The following is a 21641-nucleotide window of genomic DNA, read 5'->3' on the forward strand; positions in this document are numbered from 1 at the left end:
GGAATAAAAACTGAGTAGTATGAGGATTGAAATTGGGTGACAGGGGCTGGGGAATGTACCTCAGTGGTAAAGCGCTTGCCTAGCATGCGCGGTTCCATCCCCATCACCGCAAAAACAACATCCAACCAACACACACACACACACAATCACATCAACATTTGGGCGGCGCATTCGCCTACACTGATCTTGACCCTTTTGGGTTGCCGTCGTTGCCCTGGGATACCAGGAGACGCTGTGTCCTGTGCGTCCTGTATCTGTGGAGACCGCAATATGGCGGCGGTGTGAGTTAGGAGCGTTGGTCCGCTGCTAGCGAGTAGCCAGGGAAGGAATCTGTACCAGGAGACTGCCTTCTCCGGGAAGTTGTGGCCAGGGCCCCTCGGGGTCCTCAGACAGCCCCGTACGACTGGAAAAACTTGGGCGAGATCAGACCGGGAAGCCCGAAGACAAAAAAGGAACAGCTCTAAGTATATTTTGTTTCCTTCATTTTACCTATTTTTTCCTCAACTCTCCACGACGACCTCCACTTCCTCCACTTTTTTCTCTGGTCATCTTGAGAAATTTTAATATCGGAAATTAGGCAATTAAAGGTGGCTGGTGATATTTGTGTGTGTGTGTGTGTGTGTGTGTGTGTGTGTGTGTGTATCCCTGGAGATTAGAAGATTGGATTAAAGAAAAAAGTAAAACAAAACCCATAATTGCCCAGTGTCTTCACGATGATTGCAGCAGTGTGAAGTCTTTTAGGAAAGTAGTGCAGGCTATTGTGGAAGTTATGATTGTTAGTTGTAGTAACATTGGTTTGTTTAATGCTTTCTCAAACCCCTTATTTCACATAAGCTTTACATGAATTGTGAAATAGGACAACACTCATTTTATGGAATAGATTGACGTTCCGTGTGATGGAGAAACTTGCTTGTCCCAAGAGAGTCTGGGGAGTTAATGGAAAGCTGCTTGCCTTGCTTTCTGGCCAGTGCTCATTCAGTCCTTAGCCTAGGATGGGCCTGTTTCTTACCCCATTACTCTCCCTGTGCACTCTCTGGGCTAATTCCATATGTTGAATGGAGACTTTTTCAGAAACTGCCTGTAGAATCCTCTGAAGTCAGAGACATCAATGAGTAGGGGCAGGACTCCAAAGTGATTCAGTGACAGAAAAGTAATGGTAATTTCCTCCCTGTCTCTTCAGCTTGCATTTCTTGGGTTACATTTTAATGTTTACTTTAAAATTGAAGGTAGGAGTCTTGCCTGTCTTGTTCCATGTCTAGTACAGTATCAGCTAATAGTAGGCAGTCAGTAAATACTTTGTGAATGGATGAGTGAATGAATGAATACATGAATGAGTGGATCTAAGATAGTCCCTTCCAGAAGATTTGGGAAACCCTCTAGGAACAACTGAATCAACAGAATCTTTTGCTTTGGATGGGTGGTAGAGAAGGAATGGGAGAGTGTCTTTAGGAAGTGTAGAAATTCTTAAAGGTGATCATAAAATGTTTACGAAATTTGAGTGAGTACATTATAATAAGGAGCTGAACCACAAACATGAACAGGAGAATTAGGCTAAACAAAATGAAAGTCACTTGCAATTATAAACTGTTGTAAGGATTAAAGTACCTGTGAAGACTTTACAACACTGCTTGGCACATACATTCTCAGTGGATGTTAGCAGAAATACATACCATTTTTGATATTGTGGGGAAAGATACTGAGTTGTCTGTAAAAATATTCCTATGTTCAAAAAAGGTGTTAAGAGTGATGCTGCCCAAGGTGATAGCCACTAGTCAAATGTAGCCATTAAGTACTTGGAATAGGAGCAGTCTGAATTTGAAATATAAAATTGTACATCGGATTTGAAAAAAAATGTAAAATATCTCAATAATTTTCTGTCAATTACTTATTAAATGTTAGTGGGTTAAATAAAATACATTATCATTTCACTGGTTTCTTTTACTTTTTAAATGTGGCTACTAGATAATATTTAATTACATATCTGCCTTGCATTATATTTTTGGGGAGCAGAGCCATGTTTGGTGATTTCTTGGATTATTGCTCTGTATTGAGTGTAAAAGGAAATTAGAGCTGAGTGGATTTCTAAAAAATGGTACTAGGGGTTGAATTCAGGTTCTTAAGCATAATAGGCAAGGATTCTACTATTAAGCTACATCCACAGCCCTTAGAGTTGAATGTTGTGAGGTGGATCATTGTAGAGGTCTGGAAACCAGTATCATATGTGCCTGAGCAAGACTGGCTGTAGCAGGAGTGTCTCAGTGTAGAAGTTGCTATTCTCTTATATAGGTTACAAAGTCACATGTGAGTGTATGTGCCAAAGGAAACCTATTAAAGGAAGAAAGGATTTGAAGTGATGAAACCAAAAGTGGTCTAAGACACTTTGTATCCCTAGAGCAAGGTCAAGAACTCTCTTTCACTCATTTGGTGAAAGCTGTGATTGCTCTTCTTGGAAAATAGCACCTTGGGTATATGTATGATATCTCGCATATAATATACATGAAATTGTTTTGTATTTTTGCATATAATTTTCAGCTCTGACCCAGTCCATTCAAGGATCGCTCTGTTCTAGAGGTTGTTAATCTTTTTTTTTTTTTTTTTCGGTGTTGGAGATCAAAACAAGGGTCTTGTGCATGCTAAGCAAGCACTCTACCACTGAGCAACATCCCCTGCCCCTTCATTTATTCTTGTTTTTTTTAAACCTTTTTATTAGTTATTGATGGACCTTTATTTATTTATTTGTTTATATGTGGTGCTGAGAATCAAACCTAGTGCCTCACACATGCTAGGCAAGCCCTCTACCACTGAGCCACAACCCCAGCCCCCCCTTCATTTATTCTTTAATTGATCTGTTATTTTAGTGAATGTTTGCTTTAAACTTGGTCTACAGGGTGGGTTCTGGTAAAGAAAACCCAGAAGATCATGAACATGCCATCTCATTTGCTTCTTTGCCCTCTATTTATCTTCTTATAGCTTATAAAACACAATTTAGAGGAAATAGAGAGTAAAAGCAAGCTAAAGGTAAGGCATGTGCTTTGGTGACTGGGGACTTGCTAAGTAATGCCAATTGAGGCCATGGAGGGGCATGGCTGGATGGGCCTTATTCCCAAACCTCCAGTTGAGTGCCTTTCCTGAGTGGTGTCTCTCGGCCCCCAGGCAAAGCTCCAGATCATATTTCTAGTGTCAGTTCTCATGGTACTGCCTCCTCTCTTACCAGCGTTGGGAAGCAGGCCCTCTCTTCCATCTCAGTGATGGCTGTGGCAAGTCCCCATCATCAACCTCTTTTTCTCACATCCCTCCTGTCTCCCCTCTGTTCTCCTCCCCACCCCAGACTTGTACCTGGATCTGCAGGAACTCCTAGCTTAGTCAGAGTGCTTCCTTGGCATTCTTGTTCCAGGTGCCCATTGCTCATCCAGGCGATACCAGGTCCTACCATGAGGCCCAGGGACAGCGGAGACTGCACTATGAATTCTGGTGGATCATGCCTGAGTACCATTACAATGGCTGTCCCCACCATCAATGACAGCAGTATACCCATGAGCACCTGCAGCAGCAGCACCAGTGCCCAGGTGAGAATGGTAGAGTAGAATATGGCAGCACCAGTCAGGACATGGATGGCAGGGAAATGGGGCAGGAATCTGAGGGACATGATTGTCATTTACCCTCCAGTGTTAGACCCTGCGTAGGTGGAGCACCAAGCCAACTGGAATGTCGGTAGCAGTGAGCACAATGTGAGAAGCATGGGGTGGGGCTCCACAGGGAGGAGCAGGCAGGAGTCTGGGCAGGTAGCCAGTGTTTCTCTCTTACCTCAGAACACTCCTTTGGCCTTGACCCCTGGGACTTTGTATTTGACCATCGTGTGGATGTTGTTTACTTTTTGTAACTCTTGTGGTTCTCTGTATGGCAGCACAGCTGTCCAAGGGTGTGACTATGGTGTATGACTTTGTGTTTGGTGCAACATGTGTTCATATTGTGTGTGGGTGTGTGGCGTGTGACTGTGGTGTGTGGGTGGTACAGGGTGTATGTTAGGTGGGTGGTGCAGTGTGTGTTGTGTCTTGGGGGTGGTACCTGCTTCTTTAGATGTAACTGTTGTTGCATTTATCTCCCTATGGAGAGGGGTCTTCTTGGATGAAGGTGTCTCCTCCATCTGTGTCATTCTAGATATGTTCGCCTTTGGATTCGCTTGCCACCCTTCCCTCTGGACGGGAAAGGCCCCCTCCTCTCTCTCCGATTTTAGCACCATCTGCATCAGCATCTGAATCTCCCCAATGGCTCTTGTTCCCACCATAGAAACTTCAGGACTCCAGTAACCCCACCATCTCCCTTCACCTGGGTGTGGTGGCTGCTTCTTGCTGATGTTCATTCCTGGATTACTTCTTTGCTCCTGATTGATAATTAAATTCTGTTTTAAATACCAGGATAGCTTCTGTTTTCCTGGTTGGATCCTGACAGATGCATCAACTGATATTTATAGTAAATTACCCTCCCTCATCCATGCCACCTTTTCTCCATGTGCAGTCAGGGAAAGAAAATACAGTGGCCATTCAGCACTCTCAGTAAACATTGAAACTGAGAATGTGAGCACTAAGTGAGAAGGGATTTGTTGGTCTTATTCACTATTGTGATCCCAGCACTTAGCACAGGGACTGGGGCATAATAGGTCAACAATATTTGTTAAATGAATGACTACATCCTTGTGGTATGTAATGATAAACCAGCTATAAAGTGGTTGAAGATAAAATGGCAATGAGTTGAGTGATCACACCAATGGCCTTGGTAGGAAGAGGCAATAGGTTCATCCTTTTTCCACCTTACTACCTAGGGAGGTTTCCGTCACTCTTCCTCCTTAGCTGTACAGGCATCAAGCATCAGACTGTGAAGGATCTTTCCATAGCAGACAGGGAAGTGTTAGCACATTGCATCTCCAGCATCACCAGGAACAGCACTTAGAGAGGACCCAGAAGGGGAGGGGCAGGGACAGCTCACACATGAGTTGGCTGCTTTGTTTTATTAGCCAGCTGAGGGGTGGAAGAAGGAACTGTGATGGGTCCTGTGATCTGGAAAAGTGCCATTCCACATAGGAGAGGCTTCTTCAGTGAGGAGGAAGTGGGAGGACTAGGTTTCTGAGAGAGAAGGGTCTGAGGTGAAATTGAGGAACAGAACTGGCCAGCTAAGACTGCATGCGTGTTCTGGATGGACTGGCTGGATTGGGCTGCCCAAAGGGAGGCTTCCAGAGACAGGCTGTCATTGGCAAACCATTCCAGTGACCTTGGGAGAGGACATATCTTCCTCTGGGGCCTGCCTGCTCCTCACCTCTCTCCAGACCATGCCCCTGGTGAGGGTTGTTGTCACTCTTCACTTGCTAGAGACACAGGGCTCTTTGTCCACTCTCTGGGCCTTTGTGTCCTACCCCTAATGCACCTCTCCTTCTTCCCCTTCTCCCTGCCACTGAACAGCCCAGCAGCCCCATAGACACTCAAGTGTGCCTCCCAAAGAAGCAGAACAAAGTAAAGAAGAGGGTCATCTGGGGCATTGAAGTGGCCGAGGAGCTGCAGTGGAAAGGCTGGGAACTGGGGAAGGAGACCACGAAGAACCTGGTTTTGAAAAATCTCTCCTTGAAAACCCAGAAGATGAAGTACAGGTACCAGAGTGAGGGACCAGGGACCCAGGTCCTGAGCCCTCAAGTCCCCAAAGTGGACTCTCTTTAAAAACAAATGAACTTTTGGGCTGGGGCTGGGGCTCAGTGATAGAGCACTCACCTAGCATGTGTGAGGCCCTGGGTTCGATCCTCAGCACCACATATAAATAAATAAAATAAAGGTATTGTGTCCATCTACAACTAAAAAAATTATAATAATTTTTTTTTTTAAAAAAATGAACTCTTAAAATGCTGTATAAAATCAAAGGAGTGTTCAAAACGTGCAGTTTGAAGAATTCCAGAAAGTGGCACTCATGTAACTGGATGAAATCATGGAACAATGACAGTGTCTGAAGCCTCCCTTCCCCCATCCTGGGTCCCTCCCCCTCCTCGCTAATGAAGAAAACCACCATCCCGCCTTTTATGTGACTTCCTTGCTTTTCTCAAATGCATTTACCAGCTGTGTCTACATCTCTAAATGGCATCCCTAAATTGATTTTACCTTCTTAGGAACTTTATGTAAATGGGAGAATTTGGTGTACCCTTTTAACCCTTCCGTTTCTGTCTGTAAGACAGGGTGACTAAGTTGCCGAGGCTGGCTTGCTCTTGAAGTCCTTTTGCTTCAGCCTCCTGGGTTGCTGGGATGACAGGTGTGCCCCATCAGGCCTGGACTGAAGTTTAATAACTTATCTAGTAATTATTTGGGGTTTCTTCCAGGCGCACATTCATATTTTATATAGAAAGTGGTGATTCTCTTTCTTTCTTTCCAATTCTTGTACTTTTTCTTTGCCTTTACTGTACTATTAAATAGAAAGTGTTGAGCAGAAGTAGTTATAGAAAACAGCCCTGTCTTGTTTATGATCTTCAAGTGAAAGATTCCAATGTTTCACCATTAAGCTGGATATTTTCTGTAGGTTTTTTCTTTTTTTTCTGGTGGACTTGATCATTTTAAGGAAGTTCTCTTCTATTTCTGCTTTGTTAAGTTTTTCTCATAAACACATGAAATTTACCTAATTTTTATTGATTCTCTTTAGTTACATATGACAGTGAAATCTATTTTGATATATTTAAACAAGCATGGAATATATCTTATTCTAATTAGGACCCCAGTCTTGTGATGGTGAGATTTTTATTGAGATTATCATCTAATTTTTTCCCTCTCTTAACTAACATGGTAGAATATATTGATTTTCTATTTTTTAAATATTTATTTATTTTTTAGTTGTAGTTGGACACAATACCTTTGTTCCATTCCTTTATTTTTATGTGATGCTGAGGATTGAACCCAGGGCCCTGCATGCGCTAGGCGAGCGCTCTACCACTGAGCCACAATCCCAGCCCCTTGATTTTCTATATTATATCAACCACTTATTCCTCAAATAACCCCAATTGGTCACAACTGAGTATGCTTTCTATACGTTGTTAAATTCCTTTTGCTAATATTGCTAATTTTATGTTTCTGCGTAAGCTTGTTTTTCTGTATCTCTAGGGTCTAGAGATCCTGCCTAGTCTCTAGGGTCTTTGCAATTTTCCTTCCTACTGTTTTCTTTGTGGAAAGATTTTTGATTACCTATTCCATTTCCTTGATGATTTCAGGTAGGATGCCATAAAATTTATTGTGCAATTCTTGAGTCAGTTTGGTTAGTAATATTTTCCTCAGAGTGTGTTTATTTCAGCATTTATAGGCATAGAGTTGTTGACAGCATCTTATTAATATTTTTAAAGTCTACAACATCTGTGACATTGGCCACCCTTGCACCTCCCTTCCCAGCCTTGATTACCCCAGATAAGAGCTCAGGGATTCTGTTAAATCAAGATAGCCAGTCCCATTCCTGTCTTCCTGGGCCATCATCCTCATCAGAGACACAAGTGTTGTTCTTTTTTGATTTGGGTAAAGATCTGAAAGGACTGTGGGAGTGGCTGTGCCCTCTTGTGATCAGACCCTATCTCCCTCCCCATGGACTCATCTCCTTTTTCTCCATGGTCCCACAACGCCAGCCCCCTCAGCTCTCTCTAGAGTCTGCAATTTTCCTGCCTCCTCTGGTTGCTATAAGCCCAGATCTGAAGTGCTCATCTCTTGGCTCTTTCCTGAAGGCCTCTCAAGACCAAGTTCTTCTTCACAGTCATCCCTCAGCCCATCTTCCTGAGCCCAGGCATAACTCTCATGCTTCCTATTGTCTTCCGGCCTCTAGAGAAGGTAAGTCCCACCAAGCAAACAGTAGCATGATGGGAGGGACATGGGAACAGGGACCTCAGAACAGGAAGTAGGACAGAGCAGCAAGGAGCTCCCCACACCACACATACACCCTGCCAGCTACAACTAAAACCCCAGCTGGGAGTCCCCCACAGGGCTCAGAGCCTAATCTCCTTAGACAGAGGGACATTCCCCATCAGATTTGGGGGCGTAAAGACTGCAATACTGTGTTGGTTACTAGAAAGTCCTAAATTTCTTGGCCTCTTCTTGCTCTCTGCAAGTTTCTTCAAAATCCTTTGTAATAACAACAACAACAACAACAATTTCTCTTTGAGATGGGGGATCTTACTGTGTTGCCCAGGCTAGCCTTGAACCCTTGGCTCAAGTGATCTTCCTGCCTCAACCTTTCTAATACATCTGACTACTGATGTACTGACTACCAAAATGTCCTCAAAATTCTTTGTTCCCCACAGAAGAGCCCCTCATCTCTGAGACCCAGACAGTATAGGAGCACAGGCTGAGCTAGTACGTCACAACCCAGCCTACTGCCAGGGGTTGTGTTGGGGGGATAACTGAGGGTGGATGGGATGTGTGGCCCCTAAACACTAGGAAGGCACTGCTGACTGCCTCCCCTCTCCCCTGCCCTACAGAGAGAGTACAAGGACCAGCTGTGGTTTGAGAAGGAAGAGGGGATATTCTGTGTGGAACTGAGGGCCACCCTGCCTTGCCACAAACTAGAGTGCCCCCCGTCCCTACAGCTGCCCATGTGTGCCATCGGGGACACGGTTGAGGCCTGTTTCTGCCTGGACAATGTGGGGTGAGGGGAAGGTGGCTGAAGCTCAGAGGTGACAAGAACAAGCACTGGGAAGAGAGTCCAGGGAGCAGGGGAGGCAGGCATGTCTCAGTGGGGAATAGGGCACCCCGGAGCCTCTACCTGATAAGGCCAAGCAGTAGTCAGATGTACAGTGACCCGGACCCACCCCCTGCCTCCTAGGGACCTGCCCACCTTCTTCACCTGGGAGTTCCCCAGCTCATTCCAGATCCTTCCCACCACGGGGTTACTGGAGCCAGGCCTGGCTTGTAGGATCAAAGTGACCTTTCAGCCCCTCATGGCTGTCATCCATGAAGTGGAGGCCACGTGCTGGTATGGGGAGGGCAGCAAGCAGAAAAGCAGCATCCAGCTGCAGGCTACAGGTGAGGCTTTCCTCTCCGCTGTCCCCAGTGCACAGCTGCTGCTCCCTGGGTCTCAAGGCCTTAGTGTGCCCCCACCTCCCACTCTGCCTCCCCACCCCCCCACACACAAGCTTTGCCTTTTCTTTGCTTCCATCATGTCACAGACTGTTTTCCCTGGGGACACATGTCTTCTAGGGACTGTTCCCTCAAAACTGCCCCATCTCTGCCCCAGCCAAATGTGCCCAGCTGGTGGTGAGCATAAGGCACAAGCGACCGGAGGACCAGGATGCTGAGGGCTCGCAGAAGGTGTTGCACTTCGGCTGCGTTGCTGTGGGCTGCACGGCTGAGAGGCAGATAAGGCTGTATAACCCATCCGTGGTATGCACTGGGCAGGGGAAGGAGGGTGGCAGGAGGGGGAGGCAGGACTCAGGGACCCCAGGACTGGGTGCGTTTAAACTCCATTCCCTTTTCATAATAACCCAGAGCCTCCAGTCTGTTCCCACACACATCAACAGCTATCATTAGACATTCCTCTCTCCTCTCAGCTGGCACTGGGCTCATGTGACCCTAGCCTCTCAGAGAACCCCTGGAGTAGCCCTAAGAGTGTCCTGACCCCAGGACCACAGCTAGCCCCATAATGCTTTGGGAAGAACAAGACTCTGTTCTGGGCACACGGCATGGCCCTTCCTTCTTCTTGGTGGAGGCAGCTTCACCCACACCCATGCCAATCAGTACGCACGGGCTAGATGCCAGCTGCCCCCACTACCTTGGCTGGACCCCTCTGTACAGTGCCCAGACTGCCCAACTCTGTGACCTGATCCTTTGCTTCCTCACCTGGACCCACAGGTGAATGCCCCTTTTAGGATCGAAATAGCCTCAGACATTCTGGCCAAAGACCAAGCCTTCTCATGTTCCAAGGGCCATGGCATCGTGCCCCCAGGAGGAAAGAAATATGTGTCATTGTTCTTCCACCCTGAGGCCTTGGATGTCAGAACTATGGATTACATTTCCATCATGTCTTCCGGCTGTGTCTCCCAAACTGTGCTCAAAGTCGTTGGTTTCTGTATAGGTAATGGCATCCCCCAGGCCAGGAGCAGCCCAGATTTAGGATTCCAGAGAACTCCTTGTCTGTTCTTAAGAGACCTTGCCTCTAGTCTGTCAGCCTGGGTGTCTGCTGCCCCCTCGTGGCCCAGTGGGGAAGCATTGTGGACACCTGGTGATACCATCCTGCCACTACCCCTAATGACATGGGTCTCTGCTCAGGCTGCAGGGATTCTGTGCCCATCCTCCTGCCTATCTATCACCAGGCAACAGCAACCCCCAGCAGTGTCAGCCTTTCTGAGACATTCTCTGGGAGGCTAATACCCCAGCCCCACCCAAGTGGGAGGGCCCACTCGGAGGGACCACATCTCCTGTGCCCAGGTCCTGCTGTGGCCCTGCAGCACTACTGTGTCAACTTCAACTGGGTCAACCCTGGGGAGCACTCGGAGCAGACACTGTGGATAGAGAACCAGTCAGACAGCACAGCACACTTCCAGTTTGCCATCGACTGCCAGGAGAGCGTCTTCAGCATCCAACCTGCCTTCGGGACCCTGGTGGGCAAGGCCCGCATGACCCTGCACTGCACCTTCCGGCCCACTCGCCCCATCATCTGCTTTCGGCGGGTGGCCTGTCTCATCCACCACCAGGTGAGTGGTAGGGAAGGGGCTGAGGGGAAGGAATCCCTCAGCGTGAGAGCCAGTGAGGAAGGCAGGCCTCGGTAGCCATTCTCCTGTATTCTGAAACTTCCAGGGCCATCTCTCAGCCATCTTCTCCTTCAGGGCCCCAGCCCAGGCTGTTGGAGCTAGATTGTGGCCAGGAGCACCTGAGGGCTTACTCTGAGCCAACTGGGTGTGCCAAGCTTGTCTGGTTGCTACCAGGCCAGAGACTTTGGTGAAGCTGTTGCTGGTGGGCTGGGGAGAGAGAGGTTTCGGCGTCATTCCACACAGTATGTGCAAGGCAGAGAGTCTGAGATAAGAACCCAACTCCAGGCCTCTGGGCAGGTCATTCCCTTGGTGCCCTGACCTGAGGTGCCTGGCTAAGATGGCAAGCAGGGACTGAAATTTATCCTCAGATCCCTCCCGAGCAGGTACTCAGGCTCTGGGCTCTCTCTCTCTAGGCCTGGAGAGTGGGTGCCTCTTTCTGAGTCTCATGCAGGTGTAGGGTTCATGGGGGCCTTGGGATGGGAGGAAAGAATGAATTTGCTTTCTGCTCCCACAGGGAGGGCCTAAATGCTGGTCTTGCAGGCCCTTGGCTGGCAGTGGGATGGGTAGTACAAGGAATGCCCAGCGCCCGTGTGCAGCAGAGGGAAGGGCAGGCAATGGCTGAGTGTCCCACTTACCACTGAGTCAGCTAGGCGGCTGTCAGAATGCTCCCTCTGCCTACCACCCTGCAGCTCCATCTCTGCCATCCTGTTTGCCCAGTGTCCGTCCTCAGTTCAACCCCAGCGTACCCCCTTACCCCACCAACCCTCCTGTGCCCTGTCACCCATGGAAAATGTCGCAGGACCCGCTGTTCCTGGACCTGATAGGAACCTGCCACTCAGACAACACCAAGCCCGTCATCCTGAAGCCTCAGCACCTCACCTGGTACCGCACGCACCTGGCTCGGGGTCTGACACTGTACCCTCCTGACATCCTGGGCATCATGCTGAAGGAGAGGAAGCTGGAACGAGACAGGAATGGGGCCCTTATGATACCCATTGAGGTACCGTGGATCCCTTGGTGCCCATGGGGAGCAGGATGCCCTTTCCAGGTTCCAGCCCCCTCTAGCAATTTGTGAACAGTCCTCTGTTCCCGAGGTACAACTAGAGCTGGGGGTGACCTTCCTGGAGCTCTTGCAGTCTTTTTTTTCCAGAAGGGAGGGGCAGAAGGAGGGCAGCGGCAGGAGGAATGGCAGTTGGGTGCCATCCCTGTCTCTCCCCTTGCAGGACCTGGAGGATATGCCAGCCCCACAGTACCCCTATATTCCCCCCATGACTGAGATCTTCTTCGATGGTACCAATGACTTGGCCATCTTCCCCCCACCCGTCAGCATAGAGCCCATGGAGGTGGACTTTGGTGGCTGCCCTGGGCCTGAGCCCCCCAACCCTATCCCTCTGTGCCTGATGAATCACACCAAGGGCAAGATCAAAGTGGTCTGGACACGCAGAGATGACTGTCCCTTCTGGGTGACCCCAGACACCTGCGATGTGCCCCCACTCAAGTCTGTAGCCTTGCGTCTGCACTTCCAGCCACCCAACCCCAACTGCCTCTATGCTGTGGAGCTTGAAGCCTTTGCTGCCTACAAGGTGTGTGCTGACAGAACAAGTTGGGGAAGATGGTTCTCTGCCTTCCCCAACAGAGAGGGGCAAGGTGGGGTGACAGCGTGTGACACAGGGTCCTGCATGGTCCATCCTGTTCATGCCCGGCTTCTCCTACTTTCTCCTTGGTTGGACAGCACTCCCTACTGGTTTGATCTGGCCTAACTCAGGCCCTCTGATAATGTCTCATTCATTTGGGGCCTCCCTCTCCTCTGGGGAGGAACTCAGCTGGGATTTCCTTTGGGAAAATTGGGCTAGGGGGTTCCTGGCTTCTCTTCTAGTCCTCCAAGCAGGAAATGGTCCCTACAAAGGAGCTGTGAGCAGGCAGGAACCAGGCCTGGGAACTGAGTCAGGGTGCAGATAATGAAGTACACCAGGGAGGGGCTACTGAGTACAACTTCCCCTGTCAAGAACCTCAGTCCACAGCCTGTCCCCAGGCCTGCTGTGGCTGCTGGGCCTCTTAGTCCCTCCATGTTCCCAGGCAGCCACTTTCCCTCCCTCAGCCCTGTCCACATGCTGTTCTTTGAAGTTGCTAGCTCTGGACTGGAGAAGAGCAGCCCTGAACAGTCAAGGTCAGAGTCCCTGACCAGCTCCGTGACCTTGGACAAATTCCTTCATATCTTTTCATCTGTAAACCAGGGGCTGTTTCAGAACTTTTAGGGAGGTTTCCCAAACAGAGTTTTTAATTGCCTCTGCTCTGGTGTCTTGGCAGTGGGGGAATATGGAGTTTGTAGAATAAGGCTGTAGATTCCTGGCTTGGCTGAGGCCAAGCACTTCAGGTTTAGGTTACAGGGTTACAGGCTGTATACCTGTAATAGTCTGATAAGGCGGCCAGCAACCACACGGGGCCACTGAACACTGAAAATGGAGATGTGCTATAAACATAAAATAGTTCAAAACTAAATTTCAAAGATTTCATACAAAAAGAAAGTAAAATATCTCATTAATAATTTTATGATGATTATATGTTACAGTGATAAGATTTTTAGATCCAGTGGGTTAAATAAAATATATTATTGAAATTAATTTCATGCGTTTTACTTTTTCATGTGGCCACTGGGACATTTAGAATTATATTTGTGGCTGGTGTTTGTGGCTCATGTTGTATTTCCATTGGCTACTGCTCCTCTGGGCTCATTCCTAGAGAATGAATGCTGCTTTCAGATCCTGCCCCACCCGCCTCCTGGCTGTGGGGACTACAAGAGAGGGTTTGCAGAGCACTCCCTGTAGGGCCTGGCTCAAGAGGGGTGGGGGTGGAGGTGGGGGGTGTACAGCTGTTGTACTCTGCATGCACTGTCTCCCCTGCGCCCTTGCCCCCTATCCACCCCAGCTTCAGCACCCAATGTAAGACTCCTGCAGCACAGGGGCAGGGAGGGGCAAGGTGGCTGCCTTCCATGGAACCCTGAGCTGCCTCCTGCAGGTCCTGTGGAGCTACAGCAACATCGAGGAGGACTGCACTGTGTGCCCATCTTGGTGCCTGACAGTGAAGGCACGAGGCCACAGCTATTTTGCTGCCTTGGAGCATCATGTCCCCCAATATTCCCTGGATGTACCCAAGGTGAGTATGGTACCAACAGCAGTGAGAGAAGGCCAGGGGAGCGCTGGCTTCTACCTTGGCCTGCAGATCTTTCTTTCTCTCTATCTTGGCCTCAGAAACACACCCCTATACCCTCTCCAGCTGTCCTGGGGATCTGGGCCACTTAAGGACTTGCTCCTAGACCATGGCACTGGGACAGGGACATTCTGGGAGCTGGACACCAGTCCTCCCTTCTCCCTCTGAAATAGTCACCCGGTCCTCTGCCTCTCAGGTTTAAACCTCCTCAGCTCCTTCGTTGCCAGTGCCCTGTTGACCGAGCGCCTGCCCAGCCTAGGTCCTGGGCTAGGCCCTAGGGAAACAAGGACACAAACCATTAGCCCTGTCCTTGGGGGATACTCCTTGGGGGATCAGAATTCCCAGGTCTCTCACAAGGCCCTTGAGGCCCTTCAGGCCTATGAAGCAGAGTGTCGAAGAGCTGAAAAGTGTAGGGCCCGCCGCCAGGCCACCAGCTGCTAATTCTAGTTTGGCCTCAGATGTCTCCTCCCGGCTCCCATCATCAGCTTTTCTCAATAGTCTTCTTGCCCTGGAAAGGTACCGCTCTGAGCCTGATCCTCCCACCAGCTCCACTCCTTTCCCCAATCCCAAACCTGTACCACCCCTGCCCAAAGCCCTCCCTGACTCAAAGGGTTCTCCTGCTGATGCCCTCAGCAGCCTTCCCTTGGCATGTCCTCAAGTGGTCTGTGGCCTTTCCCATAGTCCCCACATCTGGATGGGAGTTGGGTCCAGGATTGAGAGTTTGTGCTTTGTAGCCCAGTGCACTGTAGCCCAGTGCACGCCCCACCTCAGAGGCTCAAGAAGAGTTTGGGGGTTGGGCAGTTGGGGCTGCATTCCTTCAGTCACTTGCATGAGAATCATTTGCCCCTGAGCTTCTAGACCAGGATTTCCAAAAGCATCTTTCCAAAGGGTGATTTGAGGGCGCTCTAAACAACTTTTCTTCTAACTGGAAGGACAGACCTTGGAGTCCTAAGTTTTTCTAGGACCTATGATTACCCGACCTCTGTTTCTAAAGGTCTCAGCAAGAGGGAAGACAGAGTATTCTTTGGTGCTAGACTGTGGCCTCCCTCAATTCCCTTCTTTTAAGTTGTTGGTTGAGCTGTGTGCGGGCATCTTGGATCTCCTTGGAAATGGCCCACCCACACCCACATGCATGCCCCTGAGTGTGCATCCCAAGGGTGGGGATCTGACAGGGATCCTGCTTTCCTCTTCTCTCCCACTCCCAGCTATTTCCTGCAGTGTCCTCTGGTGAGCCCTCCTACCGCAGCCTGCTCCTGGTCAACAAAGGCTCCCTGCTGCTGATCTTCAGCCTGGCCCCCAAAAGCAGCTCAGACATCACCTTGCGGCCTGCCTCAGGCCTGGTAGCCCCTGGGGCCCACCAGATCTTTCTCATCAGCACCTACCCTAAGGGCACCTCCTGGAAGCAGCACATTTTCTACCTGCAGTTCAATTTTTACCCCCAATATCTCAAGGTAGGAGGCAAGAATAGGGAGTCCTTAGAAGTGGACCCTAATCTGTGACTTCTTTTTTCAAAACCACTCTCTGGGGTTGGCTTGCAAGGCTCCCCTGAACTATCCAGGAAGGTAGTATCTCAGGGAGATGGTCCACTTGTGAGCTAGGCACCCCTCAGGGCCCTGCCCATCCACTTCATAGAATAAGACCAAGACAAAGGGTACAGAGTTCCAAGATTCACACCTGTGGGTGGTGGAGGGTGTTTGGGGGCAGCCCAGGGATAGGGTCTGGATGGTGGACCCATGTCTGACCCTGTGAACTGGCCTGTACATCCTCTCTGGGTCCCCAGGGGTTTTTTTTAGTTTACCTTCTATAGAAACTGCCAGACTCAGGTTGGCAGAGGACCTTTGCTCCACCCTCCAAGAGGGGAAAGCTGACCATCCATGGCCTCTTGGACACTTGGGAAGGCCAAGACCATGAGGTAAGTTCAGGCACCACCCTCTTTGAAGGAGGTGAGCATGCAGAGCCGGGAGGAGCCACTGCAGCTGAAGCTGGACACCTACAGAAGCGTCTTCTTCAAGCCCACCTGGGTGGGCTGCTCCTCCACCAGTTCCTTCACCTTCCGCAACCCCTCGCGTCTGCCCCTAGAGTTCGAGTGGAGGGTCTCTCAGCAGCACCAGAAGACGCTGGCCGTCCAGCCTGCCAAAGGCCTCATCCAGCCCAATGAGAGCCTTGTGAGTACCCTGACCATTGCTGAGGGTGGTGGAGAGTGCCCGTCACCTTCACCTTCAGCGTTTCTTGCCCCTGGCCCTCACAGGCTATGCTGCACCCATCAGTCCACAGTCCCCTCTCCCAACTTGTGAGTGGGTATTATGAGTACCACCTTCATCTCCCCCACTTCACAGAGAATTGAGACTTAGTGGGGAAGAGCTGTTTACTGAGATCAAGGTTAGAAAGTGCAGAACTAAGTCTAGAACCGGGGTAGTCCATGCTCCGTCGTCCATGGTCCCAAAGCTATAAGATTGCCGGAAGGGTGGTGTGGAGCAGCTGGATTTGGGGCTAAATGGGTGGCTTTCAGTAGGGGTGATGATTCCCCGCTATAGAACAAAGTGGGCACAGTCTGGGACCCAAAACAGCAGACTTTGTCCCTAGTCTAGAGCCTCATAGGCTAACTGGGGAGGCTAGACTTTGGGGGGGGGGGAACCAACACATGGTATCTACCTGTCAGAGCCCAGAGACAGTAAGCAGAGGGTAGGGGAGATCACATAAACTTTTGAATTGGCCAGAACCATCCCAGGTCCCACCCTCACCCGCTGTCTCACCCTTGGCCAGTTACCTTGTTTTTCTGAGGCTCTAGTTTCTCAGCCCAAAATGAGTCTTGAAAGTGATACCACTCACCTGCCATGGAAGGCAGGGTGGGGGGAGACATAATGTACCATATGGAGCAGACACTCAAGGGCATGGCCAGAGCCTGACGCCCCACAGTGGGACCTCTACTGGCCAGGAGCCTGGGGAAAGGGGACGCTGGAGGGCCCAGGCAGGGATCATCTCTGTGACTTCAGACGCTGACGTGGATCTTCAGCCCTTTGGAGGAGACCAAGTACCTGTTCCGAGTGGGGATGTGCGTCTGGGAAGCTGGCCTGCCCCTGAATACCAAGCCCCCGGCCATCACACACTACATGATCCGCCTGGTGGGCATGGGCATCACCAGCAGCCTCTCTGTGAGTGGGAGTCCCCAGCAAAGTGGGGGGTTTCAGGGCACAAGTGGGACAGACTCCCAGAGGGCAGGGACAGGGTTCCTCCGGCTTCCCCACCCACCGCCCTGGACCTGGCCTTCCTTGGGGGATGCTCCAGGGATAGGAGTAGGATTATGGGACAGGGGACCCAAGGGAGTCCCCCAGCAGCTGGCTGACTGTGCCTCAGGCAGAGGCAAAGGAGCTGGACTTCGGAAACGTGCTGGTGACTAGCAGGGAGTCCAGGAACCTGGCGCTTCTGAACGATGGCAACTGCACCCTCTATTACCGCCTCTACCTGGAGCAGCGTAGTCCTGTGGGCGATGATCACAACTCCCCTGGTACTCAGACCTGGGCTGGGGCTGGGGTCAGGGGTCGGGGAGGTGTGTGTGTCAGGGAGGGTACTGTTTAAGATGGAGGGTACTGCTAACTGCATGATGGTCTTGGTCAGGCAGAACAGAGCTTAAAAACGTGGTGCTTCCACTTTAAGGCTATGTGGCTTTGTGCAGATGATTATCCTCTCTGAGCCCCAACATCCTTGTCTATAAAATGGGGCTACTGGTAGTACCCACCTCACAGGACTGCTAGGTGAAGAAAAGTACCTAGCAGGTACCAGTATCCCATCCTGGAAGGAGGGCCTCCCTGTTTTCTGATTTGGGGCTCCTTTAGCCAGTGCCCTCCTGGACCAGTGAGGGTATCTCAAAAGAAATAGGAGAGACCAGGCTGCCTCTTCCCACTGACCCACCGGCATCATCCCCAAGCAGCTCTGGAGCTAGACCGTTCAGAGGGGAGCATGCCACCCCACTCCAAAGACAACATCTGCCTGACAGCCTGCCCGCAGCGCCGGTCCCAGTACTCCTGGACTATCAGCTACTCTCTCCTATCCCACAGAGGTACCTGGTGCCCGGCATGGAGAGTCAGGGCTGGGAAGGACAGAGGGGAGGGGAGAGAGCTGTGTGCAGCAGGCCTGTGGGGGCTGCTGAAAATTGAGACAGCAGCTTGGGCCAAGCTGCAGCATGCCTTTGGTATTGGTGTGTACGCTGCATCTGACAGTATGTGTTTGCACGTGTGTGCACTTGAGCTGTGGAAGACTCAACGTGCAAAGTTAGATGTGCTGATTTCTTATGGGATTTTTAAACCAATCCACAGCCTCCCTTAGCCTCAGCTTTCTCCTCCATGAAATGGATCTGTTACTAGCCTGGAAGGTGAGCAGGCACCAGAACATGGACTCAGTGAGCTGGGATCCTAGATCCAACACTTAATAACTGCAAAGTCTTGGCAAATTGTTGCACATCCATGTGCCTCCGTTTTCTCATCTATATAATGGGGGTGATAATGGGCCACAAAAGTAGGGACACATGCCACCACCCAGATGGACCTGGAAAACATGATGCCTAGGGAAGTCAGTCACAGAAAGGCACATGGAATCATTCCATTTATATGTGACATCTAGAATAGACAAAAATATACAGACAGAAGGCAGATGGGTGGTTGCTGGGGTAGAGGGTAGATGGGGAGCAAGAGCCAATTGGTACCATGCTCTGCCACAGAGTTACTTCCAGCCCAGTACTGAGTTTTTTTTCAGGGTGATAGAAGTTTTCTAAAATTCAGTAGTAGTGATGATTGTACAACTCTGAATATACAAAAAATACTGAATTGTATGTTAAGAGGGTAGATTTCACAGTATATAAATTATGTCTCAATAAAGCTATTAGGGAAATTAATTTGAAAACAAATAACAGTGCACATTAAAAGCAAAAAATCTAAGTGTGTAAAGCACAAGAATTGGCTGTGTTGTAAATGCCCCGGAGCCTGCGGCCTGCTCCCCCCCCCCCCCATCCTGCATCGCTTACCTGCATGCCCCGCCCCTCTCTTCCACACCCATTCTCCCAGATAACAAGGTTGGCGAGAAGAAAGAGTTGTGTCAAGTCTCTCTGGTGGCTGTGTACCCCTTGCTCTCCGTTCTTGATGCCTACTCCATGGGCAGTGCCGAGGGCATCACCCGGAAGCACCTGTGGCGCCTCTTCTCCCTGGACATGCTCAACAATTACTTGGCACGTGACCCCACACCCGGGGAGCTCACCTACCAAGTGCCCACCCGGCACAGGTAAGCTGGGCCAGGGAAAGGGGGACAGGGACTACTGGGAATGTTCGTGGAGCTACCTGCCCATATCCCAGCACCTATCTGAGAAGCTGCTTTTCATCTTTTGGGAGAAGTGACCTCCAAATTCTCACTCCTCCCTGGAGGGACCTGGAGAAGCAAGGATTGTCTCAGGTCTGAAGAGCTAACTCATCTTGAGTTCCACGTTCTCCATTTCCCACCTGTGGGGAGATGGGAGTGCCCAAGCCAGCCACCCCTGGGAGCCCTTCCCATCCCCATCCCCAGTTCTGAGCTTGTTTCTCTGCTTCACACAGCACGAACCAGACCCCCCCTGTCTTCACCCCTTTGAAACTTGATTTCAATTTTGGGGTAGCACCGCTCAAGGCCCCACCCTCTGTGGTACTCCTGGACCTGAAGAACATTGGGATGGTACCCTTGGACTGGTATGGCTGGCCTGGAGGAGGTGGCTTATGGGGGTGTGGGGGGGCCAGAAGGGTGTGGAAGAGTCACCTTCTCTTGCCAGTGGGAAACCTGGCTGTCTGGTCTGTGAGGAATGAGCCTCCCCATGGACAGGGTGTGCAGGCCCAGGTGGGACTGGGGTCACCCAATAGCAGTTGGGACCTGTCATTGGCTGAGACGTGTTGATAGGCTCAGGGCAGGGTGGAATTGCCCTGATGGAGACTGGGCACAGCCATCTTAGTAACCAAATGAATGAGAAGCTTTTATTCAGCACCTGCTGCATGCCAAGTGCTGTCTTACCAGGCTTCAATCCACCAGTGCTCACAGCAGCCCTGTGAGAACGTTCTCTCTTAACTCCTCCCTTGGGCCTTTTTTACAAAGGGCACAGCTAAGACCACTCACTAGTGGGCAGAGCCAGGTTGAAATCCAGATGTGTCCAACTCCAGAGCAAGAAGGCTTTGAGTAGCGTCTGCACGCCAAAGGTATCCAGGTGCTAGGACCCTCCAAACAGCTCCCAGTGCAGCAGGGCTGGGCCTGACTGGGTTCAAGTCAAGAGTCTCAGAGAAACAGGGGTTTGGTGCCACAGATGGACCTTCCCCCAAAGGGCATGACTTAGAAAATTTGTGGGGTCTGCTGGCAGGATAGAAGCTGGCTACAGAGCAGGCTGCACCTCAAAGATCCCAGGAGGCCAGGCCTGGAGACCCGAGCCCAGCAAGCTCAGCCTTTCCTGGGCTCCACTTTCCTCCCATTTGGGCCCAGAACTTGTGTCCTTTTGATGACTTCCAACTTTACTTAGCTATCAAGAGGTGAAAAAGAAGGGTTCCTATCTGGGTCAGGCTTGGGAGAGAGAGCTCCACCCCTCCCCAGGCTGGACAAGTACTAGAGAGAAAACTGCAGGTGGAGAATTTGTGATGCAAAACTGGTGGCCTAAGCAGGAGTCTTGGGGTAAGGGGGATGCCAGAGAGTGGAGGCCCCTTGTCCGGTGTGCAGCAGCTGCCCCTTGCACTGACTGTCCCCTCCCCACCCTCCGTGGTGGAGTGAGATGGAGAAGCTGGCTTATGAAGTGGCTCTTGTCAGGGAAGGATGGGACTGTCAGCAGCCCAGGGCTTCTGGCCCTGAATAACTAACCGGGGAAGCTTGGCCCGGCTGCTGGCTGAGGTGGGGAAAGCCAGGGCCTGCCTTGAGCTCCAGATCTGCCAATCACTGAGCTCTGGTGGGCCAGGAGCCAGGCCCTATGGGGCTCAGGGTGTTGGCCTGTGTCCTGGAGTGGAGCAGGGTATTTGGTGGACCGCAGACACTGCGTGTTTGTGTAGGAGCAGCCTAGCTCACACTCTCAGTGGACAGGGTCCAGGTGCTAGAAACAGGCAGAGTGCCTGCTGAACTGGACCCCTCACTGGTGGAGAGCATTTTTGAGGTATAGGAAGGAGTCTGTGCTTCTTGCAGGGTTCCAAGGGGCCTGACTCTTCTGTGCTTTGTGTTGTTTCAATTTCTTACAAGCTTTTTTTTTTCTTTCTGTTTTTCTTTTTCTTTTCCTTTTTAAAACAAAGTCTAGTCTGTCTCTGCTTAGTTCATAAAGAACAGACAGAGGGTTTTTTTTCTGCCAGGACCAGTTATATAGAGGGAGTACGGACTTGGACTAGAGGTAGCAGCAGACAGGATGGAGGGAGAACCCTAAGAGGGAGGAGAGCCTTGTAGCTGCCCCCTCCCCTCAAGCCTTCCCCTGACACCTCTGTTCTGCTTGGCCCCAGGATGCATAGGGTCTGTAATTAAAAGGCGGCCCACCAGCACTATGGTGCTTGCCTATAATCCCAGCGGCTCGCAAGGCCAAGGCAGGAGGACTGCAAGTTCAAAGCCAGCCTAAGCAACTTAGTGAGGTCATAAGCACTAAGAGAGACCTTGTCTCAAAATAAAACAACAACAAAAAAAAAGGACTGAGGATGATGTGTCTCAGTGGTTAAATGCC

The 21641-nt window shown here is 50.4% G+C and overlaps 1 protein-coding gene across 1 annotated transcript in view; it reads left to right on the plus strand.

Annotated features, from left to right (window-relative positions):
* The first annotated feature begins 270 nt into the window (after positions 1 to 270).
* Cfap65 (cilia and flagella associated protein 65) overlaps positions 271 to 21641 on the plus strand; it is a 32811-nt gene continuing 11440 nt past the window's right edge. The window contains exons 1-19 of the mRNA XM_071619433.1: positions 271 to 281; positions 3395 to 3566; positions 5454 to 5638; positions 7730 to 7832; positions 8480 to 8646; positions 8824 to 9023; positions 9235 to 9380; positions 9849 to 10071; positions 10425 to 10690; positions 11547 to 11747; positions 11971 to 12330; positions 13763 to 13900; positions 15160 to 15405; positions 15895 to 16119; positions 16948 to 17106; positions 17309 to 17459; positions 17880 to 18011; positions 19012 to 19225; positions 19534 to 19662. Of these exons, the coding sequence (XP_071475534.1) occupies positions 271 to 281; positions 3395 to 3566; positions 5454 to 5638; positions 7730 to 7832; positions 8480 to 8646; positions 8824 to 9023; positions 9235 to 9380; positions 9849 to 10071; positions 10425 to 10690; positions 11547 to 11747; positions 11971 to 12330; positions 13763 to 13900; positions 15160 to 15405; positions 15895 to 16119; positions 16948 to 17106; positions 17309 to 17459; positions 17880 to 18011; positions 19012 to 19225; positions 19534 to 19662 (3428 nt within the window). The remainder of the gene's footprint in view (positions 282 to 3394; positions 3567 to 5453; positions 5639 to 7729; positions 7833 to 8479; positions 8647 to 8823; positions 9024 to 9234; positions 9381 to 9848; positions 10072 to 10424; positions 10691 to 11546; positions 11748 to 11970; positions 12331 to 13762; positions 13901 to 15159; positions 15406 to 15894; positions 16120 to 16947; positions 17107 to 17308; positions 17460 to 17879; positions 18012 to 19011; positions 19226 to 19533; positions 19663 to 21641) is intronic.

Source organism: Marmota flaviventris, chromosome 11 (genome assembly GCF_047511675.1).
Source record: "Marmota flaviventris isolate mMarFla1 chromosome 11, mMarFla1.hap1, whole genome shotgun sequence".
Lineage (NCBI taxonomy): Eukaryota > Metazoa > Chordata > Mammalia > Rodentia > Sciuridae > Marmota > Marmota flaviventris.